The sequence below is a fragment of the Girardinichthys multiradiatus genome, chromosome 3, assembly GCF_021462225.1.
Source record: "Girardinichthys multiradiatus isolate DD_20200921_A chromosome 3, DD_fGirMul_XY1, whole genome shotgun sequence".
Taxonomy (NCBI): domain Eukaryota; kingdom Metazoa; phylum Chordata; class Actinopteri; order Cyprinodontiformes; family Goodeidae; genus Girardinichthys; species Girardinichthys multiradiatus.
Window position 1 is genome coordinate 40,890,804 of NC_061796.1, and position 19,351 is coordinate 40,910,154.

The 19,351-nt window shown below is 41.2% G+C and overlaps 1 protein-coding gene across 1 annotated transcript in view; it reads right to left on the bottom strand.

Moving 5' to 3' along the window:
* The window catches only part of dgkb (diacylglycerol kinase, beta), a 120,984-nt gene that overhangs the window by 66,215 nt on the left and 35,418 nt on the right, over positions 1-19,351 (bottom strand). Inside the window, exons 8-15 of the mRNA XM_047361167.1 lie at positions 13,092-13,141; positions 11,265-11,339; positions 8,929-9,048; positions 6,569-6,686; positions 5,481-5,569; positions 5,025-5,141; positions 4,658-4,756; positions 3,310-3,411 (exon numbers count right to left, since the gene is read on the bottom strand). Coding sequence (XP_047217123.1) covers positions 3,310-3,411; positions 4,658-4,756; positions 5,025-5,141; positions 5,481-5,569; positions 6,569-6,686; positions 8,929-9,048; positions 11,265-11,339; positions 13,092-13,141 — 770 coding nt within the window. The remainder of the gene's footprint in view (positions 1-3,309; positions 3,412-4,657; positions 4,757-5,024; positions 5,142-5,480; positions 5,570-6,568; positions 6,687-8,928; positions 9,049-11,264; positions 11,340-13,091; positions 13,142-19,351) is intronic.

Consider the following 19,351-nt stretch of genomic DNA (forward strand, 5'->3'; position numbering starts at 1 on the left):
CAGGAATGGGAGAACTGTATATTCTTCTATGTGAAAACGTAAACTTTTGCCTTGAAATTTTATTATGCATTTAATAGGTAGGGTTGTTTTGAACATTTTTTAAAAGGGTAAGGTTAGACTCGACCCAGTGAAGCTGAATGTAAAGGTCAAAAAGTATTTAGTTAGCAGAATAATGCATTCACAACTTAAATCCTACACACTGAATCTAATTTAGAATCACAACAATCAATGTACTTTATTATGATTTTATTTAAAACTTGTAAAGTCGTATTTAATTGTGAAGACTGATGAAAATAATGCATCGTTATGGATTAAAATCTGAAAAGTGTGGTGTGCATTTGTATGTAGGTTCCTTTGCTGAGCTGCTCTGGCTCTATGATTAGGGATTCTATCCTGCTAGAAGGTGAACCTTGCAGGAAAGAAAAACCTGTAACTCTCTTGCCTCTCAGATTTATTCTTGAGGATTTTCCTGCATTTAGCTCCATTCATTTTCCCATCAACTATGACCAGCACTCCTGTCCCTAGAAAAGCATTCCCACAAGAAGATGCTGCCACCACCGAGCTTCACAGTAGAAATGGTGGCTTCAGAGTGACATGCAGTTATTTTTTTACCACACAATGTTTTGCATGTAGGCTGAAAAGTTAAACACAAGTTGTGGATCTCTGCAGCTCCTCCAGAGTTACCCTGGAGCTCCTGGTTGTAAACGCTCTCCTTGCCTGGTCTGTTAGTGTAGGTGGACATGCACATGTCTTGGTAGGTTTGTACCTGTGAAATTCTCTTTCCATTTTCGTATGATGGCTTGAATTACAATCTTTCATATATTCAGAGCTTAGAACATTTTATGATCAAACCTCCAATTTCATCCCTAAACTTTCTGCTGCATTCCTTAGTCTCAATGATGCTGTTCATTCCATAATGTTCTCTAACAGACCCCTGTGGCTTACACAGAATGACTGGAATTATACAGATATAATAAATGACACTCTTAGGTGACTCCTAAAGGCAGATGGTTTAATGTTAATGTATTTGGGAGATGCTTTTATCTAAAGCAACTCACAAATGAGGATATAACAAAGCAGTTAATAGCTAACAATAAACTACTTAAAAGGAAGACCCACTGTCAGGCTGTGTCAGAGGTGACAGTGTAAAAATAGAGTGGAGACATAGAGGGAAGTGCAGAGAGAGAGTGCAGTAAAGGAAGGTAAGGAAATACAGGGTAGGTGCAAGGGTAGCAGATGTTTTCTGAAGAGCTGGCTCTTCAAGAGTTTCTTGAAGATAGAAAGGGGCCAGTTCTGGTAAAACCTCAATAGGAAATGAAAAGAGTCTGGATTGTCTTGAGCGTAGCGTAAGCCCTGCTAGCATGCAAATCCTTTGGTTGCACTGGATTTTATTCAGGAGTATGAGCAGATGGGCTGTATACGGTTATATGCCTCACGTTTTAGAAACAATTCTTAAGGTTTTCCTTCCACTTCCCAGTTGTGCTTACTTTTGATTGTTTATTACAAATATATTTTTATCAGAATGAAGTCAAGTAAAGTTTGTGAGTATAATAGAGTGGTAGTTTATGTTCATTTTTGTTTGTCTCAGATAGCTCGTCTCAAATAACCAGATTTATTATCTCCAAGTTTGCTTGAAGTTCTGAGCAGCCAAAGGTCGGGCTCAGGTTGAGCCTCATGCACATGCTCCATTTGAACTGTCCTGCAACAACTGGCCCAATGCTCTTCCTGACACAGATGAAGCACTTAACTCCCCCTGTCTACTATCCCAGCAGGCCGAGGGGGAATTAATGAGCTCCCCGTCCAGTCCGGAGTGATCCATTACTTCCTGTAATTATAAATAATAATCTAGATTATTACGCTGGTTAGCCAGCGCGAGGCATAGATAGATGTGGCTGGGATATGATTCATCGTATTTCTCTCTCTTGAAAACGCTCGTAGACGAAGGCTCGTCACAGACGGCAGCAGGTTTTCCATTGGCAGCATGCTGGCAGAGGATTAGAATGTTGATTATGGATGATGCTGATAACCAGTAGGACTGGCGGTATTCACCAACCGCAGAGGTACATGTCAGATCTTAAGATTCAACAGGAAAATTATCTAATGTGCACTGATCGGAGATATTGCTGCCTTTGTAAATGCAGCTTCCCAAACTAACTGCTTTAAAACTTAAATTAAATATCTGTTAGGCAAACCCTCTTACACTGTTCTGTAAACATATGTGTCTGGATCAGAGCTTCAGATGGGTTTGGGCAACATATTTGGTTGGTTATAAAGCTATCACTCATTTCTTCCATCAGCTACCCTAGTCAAGATGTGCAGGTTTAAGATAAATGTATCTGTTATTCCATTAACATCATTTTACATTGAAAAAAGAAAAATACTTGGATTCAGGTACATGTTCAGTGGGGGAAAAACAAATCCCACCTTATGATAATAAACATGTTACCTAAAATCACATGCACGGAAATTAATAGCCGTGTTGGGCCTTTGAAAGAGACACAGGCCAACAGCATCATTAATCCTGAGGATGTTTACACACATACTATATTGCCAAAAAGTATTTTTCAGTTTACCTTAACATGTACATAAACTTTGATGATATCCTATTCCTAATCTAAAAGGTGTTCAAGAAGGTTCAGGTCAGGACTCTTAGCAGACCAGTCAAGTTTCTCCACACCTGCAGCTGGAATTTTTTGATTTGTTGGTACATTTTGCAATAAAGTGTATTTATCCTTTGTTTCATGCCAAGCAAATCTTTAGTGTTTGGTGCCAGCTTGTTTATGATTATGATGACAGGACAGAAAAGGCTTTTTCCTGACAGGCCTTCCAACCAAAGTTATTTAGCTTGTCTCCTCTACCATCCTCCTTGCTGTCCATGGTGGAATGAGCCTTGTTTGTCGCAGTTTCAGTTGTTTTCAAGTTTTTAACTACTGCTCTGACTGTAGAAATACTGCTGTCATTTCCTGACTTAAGATCAACACACATCTGCATTATGTGAGTGGCATGTTCTCTTATCTTTCCCATTTTCATGAGTGACTAAAAGAAATTGGCCTCTGTGCCATATTCTCCTTAGACACTGTAACTCATTGAAAATGTGTACTGTATAAATCTAAAAAAGCTTCAGTTACATAACATTACAATGTTTTAAAGGAAGTCAGTAACAGTTATTTACTTATTTCTTATCAATGAATAACTTCCATTAAAGGTTAGGTTTTTTAATATTTCTGAGTGTGAAATTATGCTGCAATGAAAGAGTTATGTAGAAAGGTGTCAGTTAAAGCTAGAAAATATGCCAGTTGTGTGGTTAACCTGAAGGCCTTGACCGTCCACTGTGACAGAGTTGGCTCTCTGCATCTTTCCTCGACTCGACTGGCTTGACCGGGAATCTTTTCTCAGAGTCGATTGCCGTTCCTGAAATGACACTTCAAACGGTTAAAGGTTTGATTCCAAAGAACAGAACAAAGTAAGTATACATCACACCAGTAGAGAAAACAGATGCAAGTCATATTGTAGATTCTATATTCCTTTTTTGTTCTTATGATTTTTGTTGACTCCATAACATCCATAACTGCGCTTTTTCTAGCTAGTTCCGATTTTCATTTTTCTTTAAGCTCTGACCTGTTTTCAATTTTCTTTGTAAGAACTCATTTCAGCAAACTTTGTTTTATTTCAACAATTAACGGTAAAGAAAGAAATTGACAATAAAATGAAAAATGTGCTGCGGGTACCTTAACGGAGGAGGCAGTTGTGAAACCAACCGGAAATAAAGGAATTAGAGGATTTTATGGATCCAAGCATATGTCGTTGAAGAGTATGTGACCTTTGGTAAACTCTAACATTCTGTCTGTTGATGCTTTTACAGGAGAAAAAAGTGGGAGTTTTCAGTTTGGATGCACTTCATTTACAGAAAGAACTTTGGGGCATATTTATAAAAGTATTTGCGAGTGCTAAATGTGGGCAGATTTGACTTCAGCCTCTTATTCTTAAACAAGGCACAAAGGCAGAGCTCCTAAAAACAGCCTCAGTGGGCAAATGGTGTTTCTCTAAGCAGTTCGGCAACATTTAAATGATGCATTATGTATGAATCTAGGAGATCCCCTGTCCTTATTAAACTTTCTTTGTTAAACAGAAAAACAGCACATGAGCAATAAGTGGGAGCAAAAAAGCTGCAAAACTGAGGAGGTGGAGGTGTGAGGTGAATTGTTAGTATTTAACCTGCTGATTACCAGTCAGAGCCAACTGAGGGAAGATGGTCTAAATTACTTCTTAAACTAATTTAAGCAAATTTAAAGTTGTAAGAATAACTTGACATTTTTTAATATCATGGGCCTGGATTAAAAAAAATTGAGAACTTTCATTTCGGCTGTTGCTTATTAGTGAGAAGTCAGCTTCTTCTATGGTAGGTCCCTGCGACCCGCTACGGAAGAAGCAGTAGACAATGACTGGCTGACTTATTAGAAAGAATCGATGTAAGGGTAGCACACTTTTATCCCCTTCCAACACACTTGCGCAATTTAGGACATAAAGTTCCAAAAAATAAATTGCTGCCATTTCAGAACTCAGTAGGAGAACACAGGCCTGATGATTGGATCATCTGATCTCAAACAATGTTCTCTCAGCTTCAAGGCCTGCTGACCAGCAAAGAGAGAAGCCTTACCAGGACGACGGGGCAGATTGAGTTTGGGGGCAGGATGTGATCCTTCAGGGGTCCACAGTCACACTCTGGTTTCACGTGGGAAGCACACTTGTTATGGAGCTGGAGGAAGTGGAAGCTATTATTAACAGCCTCAAACTAGTGGCAACAGAAGTAAATTTTTCAGCTAATGTTTCAGAGTTTATTTGCAAATGCACATGATGCTGTCTCTGTCTTATTTTCTATTATCTTAGAGCTGTAAACAAGTGTTTTTTAAGTGTAAATTGGCAATGACTTGTGAGGTATCAGAGGTGCCAAAATGAAAGCCTAAACAAGAAGCAGTGGGAATATAATGAGGAGGTGACTGCCTCTCGGCAAGGGGGTGGCTTACCGTGATTTGACACCACACACAGTGGAGCCCAGTCAGGCCCTGGTAACACTTAATGGTTTTGTGACACTTGTCACACTTGGTGGGGCAGTTCCCCTCCACCCAGAAATGATGCATTACCTGCAGAGAGGAGGAGAGATGGCATACTGGGTGGAAAAGCAGCAAGAAAAAAAAAACATGGTGCAGAAAAACAAGATGTATACAAAGCTACAAGTGACACTGCAATTAAAGCAAGCAGAAAGGAAAGAAAACAATCAGGAGGAAAAATAAATAAAAGAGAGAAAAATGAAGAAAAGAGGACAAACAAGTGATGCTGTATGTGTTTGTGAGGGATTATCCTGGTAATTAGTAATGCTGAATACCAAACTGAGTTATTTTCATTCAAATGGAGGACATGAAACACATGTCTGAAGCTTCATAGAGCTTTGCTGCTCCATGTGAGCTAGAAGCAGGACTCACCTCTGTGTTTTTCTTGGACTTCACATAGGTTTTGATGCAAGAATGTGGCGCACGAGCCACACAGCGCTCGTGGACGGTGTATTTGCAGACTGAAAAAAAAGCAAAATAAAATAATTCATCAATAAGGCAAAATATGTTTTTTGAACTAGATTCAGTTTAATTCTACTCAAGCAGTTTGAGTTTCAACCGGGCAGTTTGCATGTTCTCCCCATGCATGCGTGGATTCTCACCGGGTACTCCAGCTTCCTCCCACAGTCCAAACACATGCCTGTTAGGTTCATTGGTCTCTCTGAATTGCCTTTAGGTGTGTGAATGAGTGTGTGCATGGTTGTGTGTTGCCCTGCGATGGACTTGCGACCTGTCCAGGGTGTACCCTGCCTCTTGCCCATAAACTGCTGGAGATAGGCTCCAGCTTCCCCGCGACCCACTATGGAAGAAGCGGTAGAAAATGACCAACTGACTGACAATTTGAGTTTCAGTAAAATGCTACAAAGAATTTGAATGCTGGCACTATTTTATAAATAAAAAGAATAATTTTGGCAAACTTGGTTGCTTTTTGCATCTTAATAAAACGTCATCATGGCCCTAAAACAGAAACCGGTTTTGTGTGTATGTTATTTGTACAATAACACACACAAAGAGACCATGGCACTCTCCCCCACTTATTGGTACCCCTGAAAAATAAGTCTTGAAATAAATTCATATTTTTACCGTGGTTTCAGTCTGAAAAAAATCAGCCTTCAAATGTGTACATTTATTCAGAGTGGTAAAAAATCAGAAATAATTGTGACAGGTGTCAGGCTTATTGGCAACCATAGCAATTTCTAAAAAATTAATCTAACTGATACAGCTTCTTAATTTATACCTATACATGAAACATAAAACAAAAGGACGATCATGAGGGGAAAACACCTCTTGCCTAGAGTTAGGTACGGTGGAGGATCTGTGATGGTGCAGGCCTGTTATTCTTCTGTGTCGCGTTCTGAGGTTTAGAGTGACCAAAGAACAGACAAGAGCTCGGCAGCTGCATGTTTAAAGGAGTCTTCTTCTTTTATTCAAAGATAAGTTCAAAAAGGTGACAGACTCACAGGAGCAGCAGAGTCCCTGCTTCCCCAGTCCAATAAGCATGTTGAGACACAGGTTACAGTAGGCGGGTTTGTTGAAGTGCTTCAGTCTCCACACGTGCTGCCCGTCATCTTTTACATTCTGAACAAACAAAAGACACATTGTTTACTGACTTTGTGCTGAACTGAAGTAGCTTTATCACATTTCCACATTCATGTTGAATGGTCCACAAAATATGTTTACTGTCGGTAAATATGTTTACTGTTATTAACAGTGAGCAATATTCTGTTAGAGCCTCTGAAATAAGTTTTTGTTTATTTAGTAGAAATATTTCATTCATTCATTTATTCGTAAATAATAAATAAAAAAAAAACATCTGGCTGGGATTTTAAACGAAGACAGAGAAATGGGGCTCTCTAGTGGACGATGTAAGAAATGCGTTTTTAGAGTTAGTATGAGAAAAGCTCTGTAATGCAAATAATTGTTTAAAGCTCATTAACTAGCTAAAAAAGCTTTACTAATTAGCTAATACAGCTTTCTGTCCTTTTTTGGTGACAACCTATGTTGCATTTCAGGTATTATGCAAAGGGATCAGCTGCAATTTAAGTTATTGCAAAGGTTTTCCACTGTGAAAAAAAAGTATGCAGCCATCATTTCTTTGCTTGAAAATGTCCTCCCTAGCAGCAATCTGCTAGGCAGAATATTGCAGCTTCTTAAATGACCAAGAACGTCCGGGTGAAAGGTTTAGCTGCAGTGAAGAAGGTTCGGTGTGTCCAGCAGAATCCAACTAGAATTAAAACCATCTTCTGTTGAGGAGGGTGGTGAAGAATCAGTGTTATCAGTTCAGGACTTGCCTAATATTGGCAGCAGGTGGGTGTGAGACTCTCTGCATGCACAGAGAGATAAATATTTTTTGACAAGAAGGGCAGCATTAAATCTGATTTTTTCTAAAACAAAGAGCAACAACAGACTGGGATTCAGCAGGAAGTACAAGGATGGAAAGCAGTGCAAAATAACTTCTCACTGTCTGACGATTTCTCTTTCTTATTGTTGGGGACATGTGTAGAAGAAAAGCTGAAAGCTATCACCAGGAGTTTAGTTTTGAGACAACAGTGAAGCATCCTGATGCAATGTGTGGGCTTCCTTCCGATTCAGGACCAAGACGACTGGAGACTGCCATGAATGAAGTGACCTGGAAACCTGAAACAGTTTGGTGATGACTTTTTAAATTTTATAGCATGATGGGGCATTATGTTACAAAGCACATCTGACTACAAAGTGTCTCAAAGATCTAAACATTGGATATTTTGACCTAGTGTCAGGAAATAACCTAGATCTTAACACCACTGGGAATCTGTGTGAAATTCTTGAACAGCAGGTTGAGACACAGAAGATTAACTCCAAGCTCTGATAAGACAAGAATGGGTCAGTATTAGTCAGGATTTGGTCCAGAAGTTGATTTTCAGCATATAGGAGAGAAATACAAAAGTTATGGAAAAGAAGCTGGGTGTAAACTATGAATACAGATTATCTTCATAAATCTGATATATTTGATGAGAAAACCTTTGAAACTTGGTGAGGTGGTTTTAAATCGTTTGATAGCATGTCGTAAAATGTAAAAACATCTACTAAAAACCCACAAATGATGCTGCTATTTCAGAAACCTCGGCCTATAGCCACTACTATTATACTATACATAAAATAATTGAAGAAGGGATGTGGCAAATTAAGAGTAATTAACATAATCACCTTGCAGGACTGATCTGAAATGAGGTTAAATAAGAAGCAGAGGTGAGAATAATAAAGCTAACACCTTTACACAGTTTTACACCTGTAAGGTGTAATACATTATATACACACAAGCTCTGAATAAAAAGTGTTAAACAATTGTCTTATAAATATATTTTAAAATCGGTGCCAAATACACAGTTTAGTTTTTTGCCTTATTGCAAAAATCTGTAGGAAGAAAACAATAACTGATGTTTTCTCAGCTTTAGTAGCTGTAGGGATAAATTAAAAACACCAATTAATTTAATTGGTCATTAAAAGGCTCGACATACTGAGGAGGTAATTCAACAGGCTGAATCAGGTGAATGAATTCTCTCTTTAGCACCATTATAATTTCAAATGTTGGAAGATTTATGACTAAATGCTGGAAAAAAAAATTTGAAAAATGTTATTGTATCATGTTATAAGGAAGCCTGATTTTATTATGTTTGCTTTATTAGCTTTCAGCTGGCTTTCTTAGTTTAAACAGCTCTATAGAGCCGTTTAGGACTGTAAATGATCCATCATCAATGCCAAAAGCTGACACATTTTGCGTACTTTTGTCAACTTCTTTAGGTTTCCTTCAGAATTTAAGCACTAGGTGTCAGTGACTCACCGTCTCCAAGCCCAACAGGACCAGCAGTGGGATGGTGGTCAGTCCTCCTTGGATCCACTCCCCCAGGGACACGGTGCCGTCCTGATCATAGTCAATCTCCTGCATCATTTCCTGGAGGATCTGTGACACAAATTTAATAACAGCATTTGGTTTACAGTAGTTATAAATCTCAATGACCATGTTCATAATTTACATTGTGCTTCTCACTTTTTGGCACCCCTGGTAACGATGGGCTTAAAGCCTGAGTAAATGTCATATTCCATTACAGGAACATAACCTCACCTTGAAAAGTTAAGGACAGGTGAAAATGTATTTTGATTACAGTTGTTACACAAATTTGTTTACCGAAATCACCGGAATGATTGTTGGCTTTGTGACCTAGTACCTATTCACAAGTTACATAGATTCAATTCAATTCAGTTTATTTATATAGCGCCAATTCACAACACATGTTGTCTCAAGGCACTTCACAAAAACCAGGTACATACATTCCAATTAGTCCTAACCATTGAGCAGTGCAGTCAGATTCAGTTATTTATTCAAATTGGATAAAAAGTTTTTCCATCTAAGGAAACAGAGCAGATTGCATCGAGTCAGAGACTTGCAGCATTCCCTCCTCCTGGATGAGCATGTAGAGACAGTGGACAGTCACTGGCGTTGACTTTGCAGCAATCCCTCATACTGAGCATGCATGTAGTGACGGTGGAGAGGAAAAACTCCCTTTTAACAGGAAGAAACCTCCAGCAGAACCAGAACCAGGCTCAGTGTGAGCGGCCATCTGCCACGACGGACTGGGGGTTTGAGAGAACAGAGCAGAGACACAAAGAGAACAAAGAAGCATTGATCCAGGAGTGCTTTCTATGGGAAGGAAAAGTAAATGTTAATGAATGTAGCTCCTTTAGTCGTTTCACCTAGAAAGAAAGAACAGATAAACTTTGAGCCAGTTTTCAAGGTTAGAGTCTGAAAGAGAGCACATAGAGTTAGTCACAGTAGAAGCTCAGTCAGTAGCCATGTCTAGGAAAGAGAAAGGGTTAAACATTGAAAAACAGGGCCAAGTGGATCATCTGTAGAAGGTGAGCATTAAGTTGTTGCCAGCAGAAGCTTGGACGATGCCCCTCTCCAGAAAGGTGTCACAGGTAGAGAGAAAGATAGAGAGATATCTTTGACTGTTATTCTGTAGATCAACCAGAATCCTGGGTCCTCTCTTATGGTTTCCTGTCTTCAGCTCACCCACAGGTTTTCTCAAGGATTACGGTCTGGGTACTGAGGAGGCCAATGAGGAAGGTTGATTTGTGTCCGGTGAAACATTTCAGTGCTCAAATGGTTCATGTGTGCTGGACCATTATCCTGCTGAAAAACCAGGAGATTTTTATTTAAAATGTTCCTGATAGCATACATACACTGTATAAGGGTTTCAGGGGACTTCAGAAGAGGAAAAGGCCCAAACCCTCATTGATCCTCCACCATACTTAAGAGTGGGCTTGAGGTGCTTTTAAACATATTCATAAGCTATTTTAGACTAGATCCCCCTACAGTGTTCCTGCTAAAAAGCTTAATCTCTGTCTCATCAGACCAAAGCACACAACTATAAGTTAAAGTGGAGTTTAATAAACTCCAAATCTTTATGTTTGTGATTGTAGGACAGAGAATGTTTTTTCCAGACAAAACTCCCAAATAGCTAGTTAATATAGTAACTAGTTATAAAGATAGCTTTTTATAGTTAGTTTTATACAGACCTGGTGATCAGAAAATGTACCTCCTAGTTGCTGTCCTTTAAAAGTGATCCTTGATTTCTATGTTAGCTTATCCCCCTTACTATCCTCCTCACTGTGCTGTGGCAAGATACATATATTTCCTCTTCCAGCTGTTTTTTTCTCACAGTTCCAGTTATTTTAAACTTTTTAGGTATTGCTCTGACTTTAGATATCTATTTTCTATTAGCCATATTCTGATTTATGAACAGTTCATACATCAACACATATCTGCCCAACTCTGATGAAAAAAATAAAAAATAAGTATAAAGTGTGAAAATGCTTTGACATTAATTTCACTGAAACAATTTTTGGCATGTAACTTTAAGTACAATAAATTATTGATCTGGGATTTTTTTCCACTCAAATTAAAGGTCATATTTGTATAAAATCTTCTGTGTGATATTATGCTCAATCAATAAAATGTTAAATTATTTCACGACTTTTTGACCATATTTTCCAGGGGTCCCAGAAAGTGTAGAGGCTTCTGGACTCTATATCCTTTCTTCAGAATGCCTCTAAAAGTAAAAATGTCTGCTATGCCTGTTTTCTAATATATGTTACTGGATAAAATGTCCTTCTTACTGGTTTGAGCTCCGTCACGTCCCATTCCAGGTACTCTGCTACGTGCATCATTTGGGAGATAATGTGCTCCAGCTCCTGCAACACAGAGGGTCATTACAGGCACAGAAATACTGTATTTACCTTGCCGTATAGAGACTGATAAACAGCGAGTAATAGCCGGTTGGGAACATGTGCAGAAGAGCTGCACAGTGGGAAACAAAGGCGGCGTGGGAAGACCTCCTCATCTGATGGGTTAATTACAATGGTCGCAGATAGGCTGACATTTGTATCTGGTGCCGCACTGAATTACCATGACACCCTTAGGATGGTTTTGAAGTGTTGAGGGAAAAATGCAGGGTTCATGCATGTTTTGATGTTAAATGTGAAAGGAATACGGGTCACATAAAAAAACTCAGCTCAGTCAGGAGCTATTTTCATATTTTTTGTTTGTTCCCCATTCTTTAGCAGCATGCAGGGATTCCATCCTTTCAGTGTTTTTAAACACTCCCTGCTACAAACAGGACTACTGCGCTGTTCATTCATAAAAAGGTTAAATCTCTTAGTTCTATATTTCATTAATTCCTTTGTCACATGAAGAGAATAATTGTAAGAGCATCTATATTTGTATCCATCCATCCATCCATCCATCCATCCATCTATCCATCCATCCATCCATCCATCCATTGAGGCTGCTTTCATCCTTCAGGTCATGTGCAGTCTTGGGTCTGGTGACTCTCATCTTCCTCTTGACAATACTCCATAGATTCTCTGTGGGTTTCAGGTCAGGCCAGTTTTCTGGCCAGTTGAGCACAGTTATACCATAGTCATTAAAGTAGATATTGGTATGTTTGGCTGGGTGGGCAGGAGTCAAGTCCTGCTGGAAAAGAAGCATCTCCATAAAGTTTATCAGTGTAGAGAAGTATGGAGGGGTGTAAAAGTTGTTGGTAGATGGCTGCACTGACTTGATTAAACAGAGAGGACCAACACTAGCAGATGGCATCACTACACATATCACTGACTGTGGAAACTTCATGCTGGACATCAAACAACTTGGATTGAGGGCTTCTCCACTTTTCCTTCAGACTGAAGCACAATTTTTAGTAAGCCAACATTTGTAATATTTAAATGATGGGTTTTTATTACCTGCAATATTTTAAATCAAATGAAATAAATGCTTAAACTGCATTACTCTATTTGTAATGACTCTTTATAATAAAGGATTTGTTTTTTTAAACTTTTCAATGATATTCAAATGTATTTTTCAGTACCTGTATACATCATCTTCTTAGCAAATGATCGAAATTGAATATTTTAACTTTGACCTGTTTGACTAGAAGGGTGGCACTGAATTTACTCTTGGTCCATGAAACAGACCACAAATATTCACAATCACATATTTTTGTGTGGACATTTTACTGCATGAGGCTTCAGACATGAGGCAGGAGGAGCAGGCTGCAGAAGAGTAAGGAGCCAAGAGAAGTCCACTCAGGGTCTTGCATGATAAATGACTGCAAGCCATTGTGTTATTAGCAATTGCTTCATTAATTTACCGCATTATTTGCAGCATTACATTTCAAAAGTGATTTCATTGGGTTTGAATGGCAGCAGAACTGTGCTACTGGTATGATTTCTTTATTTCTTCTATTTCTTTAATTGTTTTATTTATTCATTTATTTATTTTTACTGGTGTGATTTCAGATGCTGGGCACACTTTAGGATATATTTACAGGCCTTTATCTGTGCACTGATGTTTAATATTCAAAACCAGATTTGTGTTTGATTAGTTATAGTTTTCCTTGTATTAATTTTTTGTTTTCGTAAAAAATGAAAAGACGTAGAAACATTTACCGAGTTGTCCAACGATCCATTTCCATCTGTGTCATAGAGCCGAAACATGACTGTGGAAACAGAAAGAAACAAATTTTAGTTTTAAATCTCTGGGTTTTCCACATCCTTAATCTTTAAAGTGAACATTTAAAGACCAAGACAAACTGCGATATGAGACACAATATTACTCTTTGGTGTTATTGTCACTGTGTTCTCTGGGGGTTTTAAATATGAAGAAAATGCCTGATAATTTATCAGCTGTAAGCATTTTTCTTTTTACATTTCATGTCATGGCATTTCAGGGTTAGGCTAAAGCAGTGAATGAAAGTCAAGGGAAGGTCTACAAGGAAAACACTATGAGTGTGTGTGTGTGTGTGTGTGTGTGTGTGTGTGTGTTTGTGTGTGTGTGTGTGTGTGTGTGTGTGTGTGTGTGTGTGTGTGTGTGCGTGTGTGTGTGCGCAATCAAATTAGCTTTCTTGTAATCAATAGAACTGTAAAAGGATTTTTTATTAATTTATTGTTTTTTTTTTATTGCACTGTTTAAAATGATTTAATTTACCATATTTTACTGATCATCAGAAAGTATGATCACATCTTTAAATGCAGTGCCAAGGCAGAACATCAGCAGTGAGGGGAAATTGTTCACAAGTAGAAAACATTTGCTCGCCAGTCTTTCAGGAGTGGACATTCCGACAAATTCATCCTAAGATTAAACCGTGCAATGTTCAAAGAAATTACAAAAAGCCCCAAGTTCCCCATCTCACTCTGCAGGTAATGGTTAGCAGGTCAAATGTAAAGATTAATGACAGACTAATCACTGAATTATTGAAAACTATGGCTTGTTTGGAAGGATTGCTAGTCCTTGACAACTGGTGATAATGCAACTTCTACACACATCTGTGCTTAAACACACTTGAATCAAATATGTAATGCTTCAGCAGGACTCTGCTTAACTTCATTGCATGCTCTGTAGGTGGTACAGTCATTTAATTCAGGTTTGTTGGAACAGGGCGACATCTAAAAGCTGCAGGACCACAGCTTAGAAAGTTGCATATAACTCAATCATAAGGCTTCTGTAACAATGTCCTTTGGACAGATTGGAGTAGAGATGTTTTGTCACAATGCCTAGTGCCATATTTGGAGAAAACAGAGTATCTTTACAAACACATTATAGCAACTGTCAAGTGTGCCAGTGGAGGGGTAATGATTTGTTTTGTTACCATGGTCAGAGTCAAATGTGGGCCATCTGCCCAACACCAATTCAGAACAAATGATGTCTCCAGCCACTTTACAAGACAAGCAGATCCAGTTTATAAACAGAAATCTATGGTCAATGCAATCAAATCATATACACAAGTAAATTGGATATGTTCCAATAGTGTTGAAACAATGCATTTACGTTCAGATCATCATGCCAAGTGGTAAAAGGTTTTCTGTCCAAGTAATCCATTCGAATGCATTAAGTCAAGGACTTTACAACAATCCCTCCTCCTGAACAAACGTGGCAATGCTGGATGGTCGATTGTATAGAGTCGCTCACTTTGCAGCAATGCCTCATATTGAGCATGCATGTTTCTTCCTGTTAAACTCCCTTTTAACAGAAAAAAAACTCAAGCAGAACCTGGCTCAGTGTGAGCACCCATCTGCCGTGACTGACTGGGGATTTGAGAGGACAACACACACATGAAAATCACTGAAGCAGTGCCCCAAGAGTACTTTATATGTCGGAGAGAAAGTAAAGAGTTAACAGCAGCAGTGGCTCCTTCAGCTGCTTTATCTAGGCCAGAATCTGCTAAATAAATAAGATGTTTGGCCCAAACTGGGTTATTAACAAAAGGATAATCTCAAATGCAGCTCAGATCTATAATGGCCTGGCTGAAAAGGAAATAATTAATGGTGCACCAATGGACCAGTCAAAGTCCAGACCTCAACCAAATTGGAATGCTGTGGTTGAACTTTGATAGCAATTCAGAAGCAAATGTCTGCAAACTCTAATGAATTAAGAAAGCTACACTGGGGCATAATAGACCAAAGTCCTGTTATTTAAAATCCTACAACTGTGAGAGCGTTTACTTTTTTTTCCCTATGACTCTATTCACAGTGTTAGAAGGTCTGACCCACCAGTGACTGGCCCCTACAGCTGTAAGCATGGCCTGGATGCATCCCAGCATCATAAGGTGCTGAAGTAATATGGCAGTGCTTCAGGCCTCTGGATGAGGAGCTAATCGTTTGTTTCCTGTAAGGGTGTGTGACCATTAAAGGCCAAGGGATGGGGAGGTAATGAAGGCTTCTGAGTGTTTGGTGATAATAAAAGCAGGTGATTGTGCCTACCCAAACAACCAACAAAAAGCCAGTGAAGTTCACAAAAAAAATACTAAAAAACACCTGAATTCATCCATTATTTTCAATTTTTTAATATTTGTGTGTGAGAGATTGCTGGAATATCAAGATTATAGACAATCTCATAGAAAATGTCACCAACCTTTATTAATTTTTACTAAACTCAACAAAAGAACATGATGTTTGTTGATGCATTAACAGAATGGAAAAATGGGAGGTCTCCATTTTATTTCACTTAATAAATATGATTTTGTGTTTAACTAGTGTAGTACAGGTCCTTCTCAAAAAATTAGCATATTGTGATAAAGTTAATAATTTTCTATAATGTAATGATGAAAATTTAACATTCATATATTTTAGATTCATTGCACACTAACTGAAATATTTCAGGTCTTTTATTGTCTTAATATGGATGATTTTGGCATACAGCTCATGAAAACCCAAAATTCCTATCTCACAAAATTAGCATATTTCATCCGACCAATAAAAGAAAAGTGTTTTTAATACAAAAAACGTCAACCTTCAAATAATCATGTACAGTTATGCACTCAATACTTGGTCGGGAATCCTTTTGCAGAAATGACTGCTTCAATGCGGCGTGGCATGGAGGCAATCAACCTGTGGCACTGCTGAGGTCTTATGGAGGCCCAGGATGCTTCGATAGCGGCATTTAGCTCATCCAGAGTGTTGGGTCTTGAGTCTCTCAACGTTCTCTTCACAATATCCCACAGATTCTCTATGGGGTTCAGGTCAGGAGAGTTGGCAGGCCAATTGAGCACAGTGATACCATGGTCAGTAAACCATTTACCAGTGGTTTTGGCACTGTGAGCAGGTGCCAGGTCATGCTGAAAAATGAAATCTTCATCTCCATAAAGCTTTTCAGCAGATGGAAGCATGAAGTGCTCCAAAATCTCCTGATAGCTAGCTGCATTGACCCTGCCCTTGATAAAACACAGTGGACCAACACCAGCAACTGACACGGCACCCCAGACCATCACTGACTGTGGGTACTTGACACTGGACTTCTGGCATTTTGGCATTTCCTTCTCCCCAGTCTTCCTCCAGACTCTGGCACCTTGATTTCCGAATGACATGCAGAATTTGCTTTCATCCGACAAAAGTACTTTGGACCACTGAGCAACAGTCCAGTGCTGCTTCTCTGTAGCCCAGGTCTGGGGAATGCGGCACCTGTAGCCCATTTCCTGCACACGCCTGTGCACGGTGGCTCTGGATGTTTCTACTCCAGACTCAGTCCACTGCTTCCGCAGGTCCCCCAAGGTCTGGAATCGGCCCTTCTCCACAATCTTCCTCAGGGTCCGGTCACCTCTTCTCGTTGTGCAGCGTTTTCTGTCACACTTTTTCCTTCCCACAGACTTCCCACTGAGGTGCCTTGATACAGCACTCTGGGAACAGCCTATTTGTTCAGAAATTTCTTTCTGTGTCTTACCCTCTTGCTTGAGGGTGTCAATAGTGGCCTTCTGGACAGCAGTCAGGTCGGCAGTCTTACCCATGATTGGGGTTTTGAGTGATGAACCAGGCTGGGAGTTTTAAAGGCCTCAGGAATCTTTTGCAGGTGTTTAGAGTTAACTCGTTGATTCAGATGATTAGGTTCATAGCTCGTTTAGAGACCCTTTTAATGATATGCTAATTTTGTGAGATAGGAATTTTGGGTTTTCATGAGCTGTATGCCAAAATCATCTGTATTAAGACAATAAAAGACCTGAAATATTTCAGTTAGTGTGCAATGAATCTAAAATATATGAATGTAAAATTTTCATCATGACATTATGGAAAATAATGAACTTTATCACAATATGCTAATTTTTTGAGAAGGACCTGTATTGCCCCTCCTTGAACCGCCACTTTAACGTGGTGGAGGGGTTTGAGTGCTCGAATGATCCTAGAGGCTATGTTGTCTGGGGCTTAAATGCCCCTGGTAGGGTCTCCCATGGCAAACAGGCTCTGGGTGACAGGTCAGACAAAGAGCGGCTCAAGAACCCCTCATGACAACCACAAAATCTAGGCACGTGACGTCGCTCGGTACGGCGGAGCCGGGGTCCCACCTTGGAGCCAGGCCTGGGGTCGGGACTCGTCGGAGAGCGCCTGGTGGCTGGGTTGCTCCTCGCGGGAACCGGCCGGGCCAAGCCCGAACGAGACACGCGAGACCATCCCCCAGTGGGCTCACCACCTGCAGGGGGAACCGTGAGGGACCGGTTCAAAGAGGACTGGGCGGCAGACGAAGGTGGAGACCTCGGCGGCCCAATCCCCGGATGCTTATGCTGGCTCTAGGGACGTGGAATGTCACCTCACTGGGGGGCAAGGAGCCTGAGCTTGTGCGGGAGGTCCAGAGATATCGACTAGAAATAATCGGGCTTGCCTCCACGCACAGCGTGGGCTCTGGAACCCATCTCCTTGAGAGGGGCTGGACTCTCTTCTACTCTGGAGTGGCCCACGGGGAGAGGCAGCGGGCTGGGGTGGGTTTGCTTGTCGCCCCCCAGCATAGCCGTCTTGTGTTGGGGTTTACCCCAGTGGATGAGAGGATCGCATCCCTGCGCCTTCGGGTTGGGGAGAGGTCTCTGACTATCGTTTCAGCCTACGGGCCGAGTGGTAGTGCGAAGTACCCGGCCTTCTTGGCGTCCCTGTCGGGGGTGCTGGATAGTGCCCCTCCTGGGGACTCCATTATTCTGCTGGGGGACTTCAACGCCCACATGGGAAACGATAGTGACACCTGGAGAGGCGTGATCGGGAGTAATGGCCTCCCTGATCTGAATCCGAGCGGTGCTTTGTTATTGGACTTGGATTGTCCATAATGAACACCATGTTCAAACATAAGGGTGTCCATCAGTGCACTTGGCACCAGGATACCCTAGGCAGGAGGTCAATGATCGACTTTGTTGTCGTATCATCAGACCTTCAGCCACATGTTTTGGACACTCGGGTGAAGACAGGGGCTGAGCTGTCCACTGATCACCACCTGGTGGTGAGTTGGATCTGCTGGGGGAGGAGAAAGCCGGACAGACTTGGCAGGCCCAAGCGCATAGTGAGGGTCTGCTGGGAACGTCTGGCGGACCCCTTGGCCAGGGATGTATTCAACTCTTACCTCCGGGAGAGCTTGGACCAGATTCCGAGGGATGTTGGAGACATAGAGTCCCAGTGGACCATGTTCTCCACATCTATTGTTGATGCTGCTGCCCGTAGCTGCGATCGTAAGGTCTGTGGTGCCTGTCGCGGCGGCAATACCCAAACCCGGTGGTGGACACCGGCAGTGTCAAGCTGAAGAAGGAGTCCTATCGGCTGTGGTTGGCTTGTGGGACTCCTGAGACGGCTGACGGGTAATGTGAGGCCAAGCGTGCTGCGGCCCAGGCTTTGGCAAAGGCAAAAACTTGGGCCTGGGAAGAGTTCGGTGAGGCCATGGAGAATGACTACCGGTTGGCCCCGAAGCGATTCTGGCAAACTGTCCGGCGCCTCAGGAGGGGGAAGCAGTGCTTCGCCAACACTGTTTACAGTGGGGGTGGCGAGCTGCTGACCTCGACTGGGGACATTATCGGCCGGTGGAAGGAGTACTTCGAGGATCTCCTCAATCCTGCCATCACGCATTCCCTGGTGGAAACAGAGGCTGGGGACTCGGGGTTGGACTCTTTCATCACCCAGGCTGAAGTCACCGAGGTGGTTAAAAAGCTCCACGGTGGCAGGGCTTCGGGGTTGGGTGAGATCCGCCCTGAGTACCTTAAGTCTTTGGATGTTGTGGGGCTGTCATGGTTGACATGCCTCTTCAACATTGCGTGGTGGACGGGGACAGTGCCTTTGGATTGGCAGACTGGGGTGGTGGTCCCCCTACATAAGAAGGGTGACCGGAGGGTGTGTTCCAACTACAGGGGAATCACACTCCTCAGCCTCCCTGGTAAGGCCTACGCCAGGGTATTGGAGAGGAGAGTCCGGCC